General features: G+C 57.0%; 1 protein-coding gene across 5 annotated transcripts in view; it reads right to left on the bottom strand.

Moving 5' to 3' along the window:
* The window catches only part of ASAP2 (ArfGAP with SH3 domain, ankyrin repeat and PH domain 2), a 171456-nt gene that overhangs the window by 71643 nt on the left and 87663 nt on the right, over window positions 1–12150 (bottom strand). For all 5 annotated transcript variants that reach the window (XM_062208926.1, XM_062208928.1, XM_062208930.1 and 2 more), the window contains exons 4-6: window positions 6631–6705; window positions 4428–4477; window positions 138–267 (exon numbers count right to left, since the gene is read on the bottom strand). In XM_062208926.1, the coding sequence (XP_062064910.1) occupies window positions 138–267; window positions 4428–4477; window positions 6631–6705 (255 nt within the window). The remainder of the gene's footprint in view (window positions 1–137; window positions 268–4427; window positions 4478–6630; window positions 6706–12150) is intronic.

Below are 12150 nucleotides of genomic sequence, written 5' to 3'. Positions count from 1 at the left end.
CAAACAGAATCCAACAACACGCTTGGTGTTTTCTCGGAGGCAACAGAGCCAGTGGCCGATGCCTGCTCCCCGCCAAGGGTGGGGCTGGGGGCGCTGTCCTGCAGCCCGGCCTGGGGTCCAGCCCCCCAGCCTCTTACCTCGCACATCTGCAGCTGGAAGAACCGCCTCTCCTTCTCCATCTCTTCTGCGATTTCAGCCCCGCTGATCTCGGTGCGGATCATCCCGTGGAGCTTGGCGTGCTCCTTCTTCTCCTTCTCTATTTTGGTTCTGTGCACGGGGAGGGGAAAGGCGAGGATCAGGAGAGGCCCTGGGCAAGGCCCTCGAGCCGCTCAGACAACGGCTGGCCGCACACCTGCCAACAGCACAGGCCTGCGCTCCCCGGGAAGGAACGCGCCTGGGCTCACAGAACGCCAAGCGTGACCGTCCCGCTGCTTACTCAGCAAAGCCTTCCCAAGGACCTGCCCGAGTCAGAGGCCACGGGAAGTGTGCACGTGCCTCAGTTTCCCCAGCACCTGCCTGCCCTGAGAGGCCCCGGGGGAACCACCCGGCCAGTTCTCCCGCCCTGCCCTACACAGGGCTCGCATGACAGAAGCAAACAAGCCACCTGCTCAGCCGCTCAGCCCCAAACCCCTTTGCTCTGAACTCTGTCACCCAGACGTCAAGTGTGCGGCCCGGCTATAAACCGCCCACAAAAGAGCAATGAGGGTCAAAGGAGCCCAAAGTCATGTGGTCCAAGAAGGGCTTGGAGGAGCCAGAGAAAACGAGAATAAACAAAAATAGCAGAAAGCAGTCCGAAGCTGGCGCGGCTGCCGTGAACACCAGGGGTCGGCACGCCCCGAGAGCCTCTGGGTAAACACTCAAAGACGCTTTCTTTCGTAGTCGGTCAGTGGGGCAGGTGTGCAGCCCAGCGGTTACACACCAGTTAGCAAGCCGGCGTCCCGCATCAGAGCTCCTGGGTCCAAGCCTGGCTCCGGCTCCTGACTCCTGCTTCTTGCTAACGCACACGCTAGGAGGCAGCCACGGCGGCTCAAAGGGCTGAGTTACCGCCACCTAGCTGTATGGACTGAGATCCCGGCTGCAACCCCGGCCAAGGCCTGGCCATGCGGGCATCTGGGAGGCACACCAGTGGGTGATGGCTCCCTCTCCCGCTCTCAGGTAAGTTTTTCAGTTGTGCAATGATGACATGAGCTACCCCGGAACTCCAGGGTGCCCACCACTGCGGGGAGCAGGAAGGAGTGTGAAGAGGCACGGGGACAGGTGCTAAAGATGGCCCCCTCCCACATCAGAGTCCCGGCTACTGCACTTCGGATCCAGTCTGCTGCTAATGCGTCCTGGGAAGCAGCAGGCCAGGGCTTAAGCGACTGGGGACCTGCCAACCACGTGGAACACCCAAACAGAGTTGTGGTTCCTGGCTTCAGTCTGGCCCACCACTGGCTATTGTGGGCATTTGAGAAGTGAACTAGAGGATGGAGAGCCCTCCCTCTCCTCTCCTCTCCTCTCCTCTCCTCTCCTCTCCTCTCTCCTCTCTCCTCTCTGTCACTCTGCCTTTTAGGAAGATGAAAATTAATGAGCATATTAAAGAAAACAAGGCACAGCGTGCAATGTGATTCTTCAGCTTGGAGCACAGTACTAGGCACAGAGCAGCCACACAATGATTTGAAGTCAAGAATAGAAACAAAAAGGCCATCCGGAGGGGATGCTCCTCGCTGACTTCATGCTCCCAGGAGGCAGTGCAGAGGGAGGCCCTGAGGTCCCTGGACAAAAATCACACACCTCCAGGGCCCCTCTGCCAAGGGACCAAGTCCAGACAGCAGCCACTCTCTTACCAGTCAGGTACGGGACAGTAAGGACCGCCTGCCCCAGGTCCCAGGTGTTAATCACCAGGGGTAAATGAGTCCCACACGGTCATGGATACGGAACTACTTCCTTGGGTGTGGCACAGCGGGGTAAGTGCTTACAACACCAGCACCCAGATGGGCGTCGGTTCGAGCCCCACTTGCTCTACTTCAGTCCTCACTCCTGGCTAATGTGCTTGGGAAAAGCCACAGAAGATGGCCCAAGTGCTTGGGCCCCTGCCACCTAAGTGGGAGGCCTGGATGGAGCTCCTGGCTCCTGGCTTGGGCCTGGCCCAGCCCTGGCATTTGCAGCCAATTAGGGAGTGAATCAGCAAATGGAAGATCTCTCTCTGTCTCTCTACCCCTCTTTCTGTAACTCTGCATTCCAAACAAATAAAAGTTTTTTTTTAATTATTTTTTTTTAATTTTTTTTATTTTTTGACAGGCAGAATGGATAGTGAGAGAGAGAGACAGAGAGAAAGGTCTTCCTTTTTGCCGTTGGTTCACCCTCCAATGGCCTGCTGCGGCCAGCACATCTCGCTGATCCGAAGCCAGGAGCCAGGTGCTTCTCCTGGTCTCCCATGCGGGTGCAGGGCCCAAGCACTTGGGCCATCCTCCACTGCCTTCCCGGGCCATAGCAGAGAGCTGGATCAGAAGAGGGGCAACCGGGATAGAATCCAGCATCCCAACCGGGACTAGAACCCGGTGTGCTGGCGCCGCAAGGTGGAGGATTAGCCTGTTAAGCCACAGCGCCGGCCTTTTTTAAATTATTTATCACAGAATTACTTCATGTTTTATTTTAAAGATTTATTTATTTGAAAGGCAGCATAACAGAGAGAGGGATCTTCCATCCGCTGGTTCACTCCCCAAATAGTCAGAATGGCTGGGGTTGGGCCAGGCTGAAGACAGGAGCCTGGCACTTTATCCGGGTCTCCCACGTGGGTAGCAGGAAGTTAAGCACCTGGGCCATCTTCCACTGCTTTCCTAGGGACATTAGCAGGGAGCTGGATCGGAAGTGGAGCAGCCAGGACTTGAACTGGTGCGCTCTGCGATGGGATGCTGGCTTACCCAGGTCCATCACCACGCCGGCCCCACACTTCACATTTTAAAGGGTGCTGCTCTCTCCTCCTCAAGTTCTAGGACAGTGGGAGTCTTTCTAACCCACCCTGTCTGTGCAAGTCTTGGGTTCACAGAGTGATGTTACTCCCCTTGTGCCCCTCCCTTCCTGAACCAGAGCTGGGTCTCCAGCATCCTCTGCAGAAACTCCGATGCCCTCGGTCCAGTCACTCCCAGAAGCCCTCCTTGCAGGTGCCTAAGGGGTGCAGGGGGGACAGACACGGGTGTGCTGGCCCTGGCCCGGCTACCCTCCTCCTGGTTGACCAGCAACACCCCCTGAGCCTGGCTTTCCAGCTGTCAAGGAGGAACGCTGACCCCTGCCCTCCTGCTCATCTCCCTGGGGAGCACCCAGACAAGGGACCTTGACGGCCCCGGGGTGATGGGTGGGGGCCCCTCCGGGGGGGGGGGGGGGGGACAACGTTGCGGCCATCCTCCAACATCGGGCGGGCTCGCAGGAGCCTGGTCCAGGGAGAAACTGCACACCCGGCCTGCGAGCTACGGCAGAGATGGGAATTGAAGGCTTCCACAGCAAGCATGAGAGGCAAGGGCTCACTGCTCTGTTCACCACGGGAAAGACACCCAAACCTGCTTGAAGTAAACAAACAGAAGCGTCTGAAATGACTTCCTCTGAACACCTCTCCCTTCACCAGATGGGAAAGCTCACACTTCCACCCAGAAATTTCTGCATTGCCCACGGCACAGATTACAGAGTTAACAGGAGGCATCGAGAAACAGCTCCCGTGTCTCCAGTACTTAAGAGACACAGTCACCAGCTCACCTCTAGCTGGGCCTAGGAGCGAAACACTGAGGTCGGGAATGTAACGAAGTAACCCAGCTACAGCGTCGTGCGCAGAAGCAACTGTGGGTCACACCCCAGCGTCAGCTAACCCACACACTGTGGGATCTCTCTCTCTCTCTCTCTCTCTCTCTCTCTCTCTCCCTCCCTCCCTCCCACCCTCTCTGGCAGCTCTCTCTTTCCCTCTCTCCCTCTCTCCCTCCCTCCCTCCCACCCTCTCTGGCAGATCAAACAACCAAATAAAGGTACAGGAGGTAGATACTCAGAGTCTCTCTGAGACCAAGGCCCTGGTATGCAGCAAAGCAGAGACCCAGGCTAAAGGCAGCCGGTTTTCACCAATCACCAGGAAGTTCCACTCGGCAAACTGTGCTGCCATCACCGACAGACAAGCAGGGAAGGTGTTTAAAGAGCACCATCAGAGACATGGTGCCTGGGCCTCCCCCATGCACTTCCCTGAAGGCAACATCGCATGAGCACAGACACCACAGAGGGAGGGACGAGGGGCAGCGCACGGGAGCCCAGCGCCACGGCCCCGCCCACAGGAGCAGGTGTCGCCGTAACCTCCACACCTGGCTGCAGGTGAATCCCTTCCCGGATTCAGGTTTGCCAAGACAAGCCCTCGGAGCAATAAATGGATTAAAGTTGAAATCGCAATGCCCCACACGCAGGAACGCACTCACATTTTTGTCTCATAGTCCTTCCACGCTTTGTCAAAAGGTTTCTTCAGATCCTGTGAACAGAGACGTCAGTTAAGTCAGACAAATCGTTAGCTTCCGTGCAATTAAACCTCCTTACTCGGGACCAGTCCTGAACGGAGCGTTCACTTCCGCAATAAATGGTGTGAGTCATCCTGGGAAAACGAAGAGCCTACAGCACAGCCCTTCAATGAGATGAGGGCTGGCATTTTCCTCCCTTTTAAAATATCTGATACAGGGGCCGGTGCTGTAAAGCCGCTGCCTGCAGTGCTGGCATTCCTTATGGGCATGAGTTCGAGTCCCGGCTGCTCCACTCTAGTCCAGCTCTCTGCTATGGCCGGAGAAAGCAGCAGAGGATGTCCCAAGCCCTTGGGTCCCTGCATCCATGTGGGAGACCAAGAAGCAGCTCCTGGCTCCTGGCTTCGGATTGGCTCAGCTCCAGCCATTGAGGGCATGACCCATTGGGGAATGACCCATTGGTTGGAAGAACTCTCTCTCTCTACCTCTGCCTCTTTCTCGGTAACTCTGCCTTTCAAATACATAAATATTTTAAAAATATATCTGATCTAGAATAAACCAAATGCACACAACAGTAGAGACACCCTCACCAGGGACCCAGCACCCAGACACAATCCTCACAGCCTATCTTGCATCACCTGCACCCTGTTTGCTACCCCAGGTTAATTCTGAGGTTGAACCCAAAATACAACATTCAATACGTAAATATCGGGGCCGGCGCTGAGGCGCAGCGGGTTAACACCCTGGCCTGAAGCGCCAGCATCCCATATGGGCGCCAGTTTGAGACCCGGCTGCTCCACTTTCGATCCAGCTCTCTGCTATGGCCTGGGAAAGCAGTGGAAGATGGCCCAAGTCCTTGGGCCCCTGCACCTGCGTGGGAGACCCGGAAGAAGCTCCTGGTTCCTGGCTTTGTGTTGGCACAGCTCCGGCCGTTGTGGCCATCTGGGGAGTGAACCAGTGGATGGAAGACCTCTCTCTCTCTCTCTCTCTCTCTTTGCCTCTCCTCTCTCTGTGTAACTCTTTCAAATAAATAAATAAATCTTTAAAAAATATGCAAATATTTCAGTCTATCTTGCTAAAAGAAATGGATTCAGGCAATCTCCACTAACATATGAATCTCAACGTGTGTAACCCTGACGTGAGCCCAGCTCACAACATAAAAGCAGACCCCTCCCCTCCACCCCGCGTCTCCTGCTGCACTGTCGTCTGGAATTCAGGACTTTCTACTCTGAAAAACCCTGGCTCAAAAGGACTGAGTTGGAGCAGCGCTGTGGCACAGCAGGCTAAGGCATCGCTCCCGATGCTGGCATCCCACATCTGAGCCCCAGCTGTCTGCTAATGGCCTGGGGAAGCAGCCCAAGAACCTGGGCCCCTGCACCCGCGGGGGAGACCTGGATGGAGTTCCTGGTCCCTGGCTTCGATCTGACCCAGCCCCGGTTCTTGCAGCCATACGCAGAGTGAACCAGCAGATGGAAGACCTCTTTCTCACTGACATTCATAGTAACAATAATTCTTTTACAAAATGAGCCACGTTCTAAGCGTTCCCACCTGGCGATGCCCCTTCCTCAGGGCTCTTTTAGAGGGGGAAACTGGTTGTTTTTTTGGTGAATTTCGGGCTGTATTTCCTTTGCAGCTTTCTAAGGCCTCAGGACACGGCCCAAGCCCCAGAGCCTTTCTGCCGGGTCCTCGGAGCACAGGCCTGGCCCAGCCTCTCCTCAGGGTCCTGACAGCTCCCGGCCACGCACCCGGCCCAGGAGACATCGAGCGTCTCCGGCGGCTCGCTTGATGGCCAGGCCGGGCGTGCAGAGGTGCCCGGCTGTCGCCGAGAAGCACAGGGAGATCCCATCACGGAACTCTGGTCTCCCAAGAACGCACCCACCTCCTTTCACAGCACACACCCGGCAGGGCCAATAGCGCTCAGCCCAGCACCCAAACGCCCCGCCCCCGCCCCGGCTGCTCCTCTGCACAGGGGCACAGCCGCACCCCCAGCAGCCATGCTGCTGCCCGCTCCCCCCCCCCCCCCCGCTCCCCCGAGGGGCCCAGCGCCCTCGCCTCCCAGACAGCCCCTCCCCCCGCACGTTCCCGCGTCGAGTCGACACCGCGGTCCTGGCCGAGGGCAGCACAGAGGCTCGACGGTTCTGGGCTTCCCCGGGGCGTCAGCGGTCATTACCCCTTTGACCCCCTTCAGGTCCCCCTTCAGCAAGCTGTCCAGGGGGAAGGAGATGATGTTGTTCATGTTCTGAATCTGGAAGACAAACAGAAAAAGACGTCCTTATGCACTTGCCTTGGAGCTCTGCGGTGAGAATGGGAGCCGGAGGTGGGCAAAGACGAGCCTTCCCTGCATGGCCTGGTGGGGGAGGGGGCAGCTGGGCGAGGGTCTGGCCTGTGCCCCCTGGCCCATTCTACAGAACGGACTCCCCGAGCCAGAACGGAACGGCAGCTCGGGGCAGGTGCCGGGTGAATGCCGAAGGCAAAGCAGAAGGGGGTGCGAGTCTGCACCTGTGGGCGAGCGGTGCCTGCGCAAGGGAGGGTGTGAGCATGAGGGGGACGGCGTGCGAGGGATGGGCTGCTCCAGGGGGAGCAGACACCCCAGGGAGGAAGGACAGGAGCTGCCCCTGCCCCTCCCCTGCGGTCAGGAGGCGGCTGCTGGAACCCTCCCTGTGGACCGGACACCCACAGGGCGAGTGTAGCCGCAGAGCTGGCTTCGCCGTGAGCAAGCCGGCAAGCTGCAAAAGCTCGGTCAGGAGGGGGCTCCCATGACAGCCCCTCCCTGTACAGGAAGTGCGCGCCACCTCCCTCCTCTCCCCCAGGTCAGACGCTGCAACCCCAGGCCGCCTGCACCCAGGCACAGGAGGAGGGTGGTGGGGAGGGAGACCGAGCACGGTGCCATTTTTAAGACGCTAAGGAGCTGGCTTCCCTGCGACTCGACTTGCAGACAGGAGCTCACTGCAGCAGCTCGGGAGGTGCATAACCAGGCCTGCGGCACAACCGGCTGTCCCCTCAGACATGCCTTTGTTGGGTACATCTGGGGCTTGGCGCAAACAGCGCAGCCCTTCTCAGCCACCTGGGCCCAGCCGAGGGCGGCCCAGCTACGGTGACTCAGGGGATCAGCCCGGGGGTGACACGTTCCAGCCCTGAAAAGCTGGCTCCCGGCGAGGCCTCGGGCTGAGTGGCAGGAGCGGCGCTGGTGACTCATCTCCGAGTGGCACACCTGGGTCCTCCTGGAGCCAGGCAGGAAGACGAAAGGGAGGGTGCGGGTCTCCACCCTGCTCCTGCCTGTCCGTGCACCACCCCTCACGCCTCTGAGCTCACACCTGCGCCTCCGCTCGGCACCACCTGCTGGGCCCCCACCGCCTCACCCAGCCACCAGCCCGCGGTCTTCCCACAGCATCCCCGACTCAGTGCCACGGGCCTGCCAGGCCTCGCGTGGCCCCACGGCCCCTCTCTGGAGGCCACGGTGGCCCCGGCTCCCTGTCTCTGCTGGCCCCACCCCTCCTTCACAGCTCTGCCATTCGCACCAGGGACCAGGGCCCTGAGCAAGTCTGGAGTTCCTGTTACTGCACCCAGAGGCCGGCCCGTGGGGCTGGGGTCCGTGGCCCTCAGACCTAGGGAGAACGTACGCCCTGCACAAGCAGGCTGCCGGCTGCGGCTGGAGAGCTGACTCCAGGCCGACCGGCCTCTCCCCACTGACAGCTTCTTGTGCTGCGTGTGCGACCTTGCGGCTTTCAATCTCACCTCCAGGGTGGCTGCCGTCTTTCACCCAGAGCTGGCAGGGGAAGGGCTGAGCCCCTGGGGAGAGTCGGACCGGCTCCAGGAGACCCTGGCTATCTCGTGTGACCCTTGTAGCTTTAAATCTGTCTTCCGTAGTGGGTAAAGCTGCCGCCTGCAGTGCTGGCATCCCATTTGGGTACCACTTCGAGTCTTGTCTGCCCACTTCCAACCCAGCTCTCTGCTGTGGCCTGGGAAAGCAGTAGAAGATGGCCCAAGTCCTTGGGCCCCTGCACCCACATGGGAGACCGGGAAGAAGCTCCTGGTTCCTGACTTTGGATCAGCACAGCTCCGGCCATTGCAGCCAACTGGGGAGTGAACCAGCAGATGGAAGACCTCTCTGTCCCTGCCTCTCCTTCTCTCTCTGTGTAACTCTTTCAAATAAATAAGTAAATCTTTAAAAATATATATATAAACCAGGCCTTCAAGTTAGCTGCAATCTCCCATCCAGAGCTAGCAGAGGAGGGAACCGAGCCCCTAAGGGGGAGACAGGCCATCTCTAGGAACCCCCTGCTATCTCCATGAGCCCCAAGCCAATCAACATAAAGTATGTGAAACCCCTGTCCAATAGGCGCTCCAATAGGATGACCCAACAAACAGACAGTAATGCCTTAAAAACCTGGGACCTTTTCAAAGCCGGTGTCCCGCTCGGGCACGCCACCTGCGCTCCTCTCGACCACACGCTTTCTCTGTCGCTTGCCAATCAAATCAGTTTCTTTTCTGTCAAATCAAAGTTTCTGCCTCTTTGCAAATTGTTTCCCGGCTTTCTATGTCTATACTAAGCTGAGGAAAAGAACCCACGAGACTCGCTCCTGCACCCCCTCCCCTCCGTGACCAGTGACACACTGACACCCTCCATGGCCCTGCCACGCTGGCCACATCGCGTTTTCACACTCAGCCAGAGCCGAGTTCCGCTGTTCGCTGCTTCCTGGCTTTGAGCGCATGCTCCAGGTCCCGCCTGCCCATCCCTACTCCCCGAAGCCTTCCCCACCACCCAGAGTCCACGAAGCACCCTCAGTCTCCCACGCAAAAATGGTCCCTCTCTCCCCAAACTCTTGTAGCATTTTCCTTTCTCTAAATCCCTCTAGGCGCTTGCCAGGCTGTCTCCTGCCTCCACCTCAGGGGTGCCACCCCGTGAGTCCCAGAGGGCGTGTCCACCTGTTACGCTGATACCCCCACGGCTGGTGGCAATTGCTCTACCCAGAGTAGAGGCACTGGGGGGCAAAACCATACAAATATTTTTTGGAGCATATAATATCTAAGAGTCAGCTCCACAGAGACTCCAGATGCAGCTGGAGTTGTTGTATTAACACGTTTAAACCAAACCTCCCACACCACACACACTTGTGACTTTATTAATTCAGTCATCACACAGGTACTGCCCACCTGCTTACAGGCAGCAACAGCTGGCTACAAAGGCACCTGCCTGCTCTCTCACAGGAAGAAAACACACACACACACACACACCCCAAGAATTAAAAATCCCTCTAAGCTGAAAAGCCCTTCACTCAGCCCAACTTCCAAAGGGACCACTGCAGCTGAGGGGATGGTCAAGTAGGGTCAGCAACATTGCAGGCAGAACTGTAAATTTCTTGTTAGAGATGCCACCTGCCTTTACCTGGCCAGCTCTCCTCCCAGGCCAGCCAAGTAATGAAAGTCAACAGAGTGCCTTCCCCTAGGAGGTTCACACCTCCCTTAGGATATACCCCATGTGAAGAGATAGATAGGTCTGGGCCTCTTAACTTACAAGGCCTAAAGCCCACCAGATTATTATCAAGCCCCTTCTGTCAGGTTCTATTTGCCTCTCAATCAGAAAACTTAATTGTAGCATAGACAGCACCTTTCTTAGCTCCTCTAATAATGACTCTGTCCTTTGTTCTAGGCCCTGTCTAGTGCACTTGGGCCTCATTCCTTTGTAATCATAACCTCTACTCTACCACCAATGGCTCTACTCCCAACATGTGTGTACTGATGGTCCTCTTCCCCACTTAATGCTGTATAATTGTTCAAACCTGGTAAATGCCACTCTTAGGATCATTGGTTACTATCCTCACTCTGTCTTTTATGACCTTGTCTAAATATGATCAGAGTCGGCAAACTTGGAAGGCTTCCATAGCCTTGGCAACTCATGACGACAGCCTAGGGTGGTTACTGGCGCCATAAACTAGAGTGTCGATTTGTTGGGTCAACAACAGGAGCCACTGTGCACTTGCTCCTCATGTGGGATCTCTGTCCTTAATGTGCTGTACATTGTGATTTAATGCTATAACTAGTACTCAAACAGTATGTTTCACTTTGTGTTTCTGTGTGGGTGCAAACTGTTGAAATCTTTATACTAAATTGATCTTCTGTATATAAAGAGAATTGAAAATGAATCTTGATGCAAATGGAACGGGAGAGGGAGTAGGAGAGGGGAGGGTTGCGGGTGGGAGGGAAGTTGGGGGGGGGGGAAGCCATTGTAATCCATAAGCTGTACACTGGAAATTTATATTCATTAAATAAAAGTTAAAAAAAAAAAAAATCCCAAGACAGGGGCAGGCATTGTGGCTCAGAGGGTTAGCTGTTGCTTGGCGTGCCTGTATTCCGTATAGGAGTGCTGGTTCGAGTCCCGGCTACTCTGCTTCTAATCCAGCTCTCTGCCTATGCACCTTGGCAACGGCTGTACCTGAGTCCCTACCACCCACGTAGGAGACCTGGGTGCACTTCCTGGTTCCTGGCTTCAGCCTGGCGCTGCTCCAGCTGTTGTGGCCATTTGGGGAATAAACCAGGGGATGGAAGATCTCTCCCTCTCTCTCTCTCTCTCTGTCACTCTGTCTTACAAATAAATGGATTTTTAAATACATTTTGGAAAAACAAACCCAAAGACACAGCACTCAAGGCGAACATTTCACACGGCACAGACACCAACGGCTCCTCACAGAGGAAATACGCAGTCATTATGGACGATGTCCATTCACCGGCGTGAGCGACAGAGCCACGCCAGGGGCCCGGGCACAGGCCAACCCAGCGCCGAGCACCACCTGCCTGGGAGCCAGGGCTGTGCCACCTTGGACAGAGGCACACGCAAGAAAGGGGGCGGCAGAAACCGCCCAGAGAGCTCCTGTGGTGGAGCAGGAGAGACTGTGGCTACCCACACACTCGGCCACGGTGCTTTCACTCTTCGTCCACTCGCGCGGTGAGCGTGCTAGTCCGTGCTGGGCAGAGCCCTAGCCTCGGGGGACCAGGCTTCCAACAACCCACTGCGGCAGTAATGACCCCTACGGAGGCGGCACAGCCAGCCCCGGGGAGTGAGGAGAGGCAGCCGGATGCAAGGACGAACAAGACGGGACCTCGGTCCGTAGGAGCATCGCTGTCAGCGTGGACCCTGAGCAGGAGACGTGAGGCGAGCGTCAGAAGCCGGGGAGAGGTGTGTGACAAGGGGGCAGGGGGAGCCCAGGCTGAAGTGGGCCGGGTCGGCCAGGTCACCCCAGGATCTGGCTCCACTGACAGGTTCTCCTTTTGGAGTTCCTCGAATGATCTAAAATAGAAAACGATTACTTTGCTAATCAGGAAATTACAGAGCCGGAAAGTGGAGCAGGGGCTGCCAGAGCTGGGGGAGGGGAGCAGGATTCACTGGGGGAAGCACACGGCCTGAGACTGACGGCGGTGTTGGGAGCACCACTCAGCGAAGCCACGTGGAAATCTGACCTGGGCGACGGCACCGCCCGTGACGCCAGCATCCTCTGTGGGTGCCTGGTTCTAGTCCTGGCTACTCGGCTTCAATCCAGCTCCTGCTATTACACCTGGGGAGGCATCGGAGGATGCTCCAAGTGCTTGGGGCCCTGCACCCACGTAAGGAACCAGGCTCCTGGCTTCAGCCTGGCCCAGCCCTGGCTGTTACAGCCATTTGGGGAGTGAACCAGATGGTGGAAGATCTCTCTCT

The sequence above is a fragment of the Lepus europaeus genome, chromosome 13 (assembly GCF_033115175.1).
Source record: "Lepus europaeus isolate LE1 chromosome 13, mLepTim1.pri, whole genome shotgun sequence".
NCBI lineage: Eukaryota > Metazoa > Chordata > Mammalia > Lagomorpha > Leporidae > Lepus > Lepus europaeus.
This window is presented reverse-complemented; position numbering and strand designations above follow the sequence as displayed.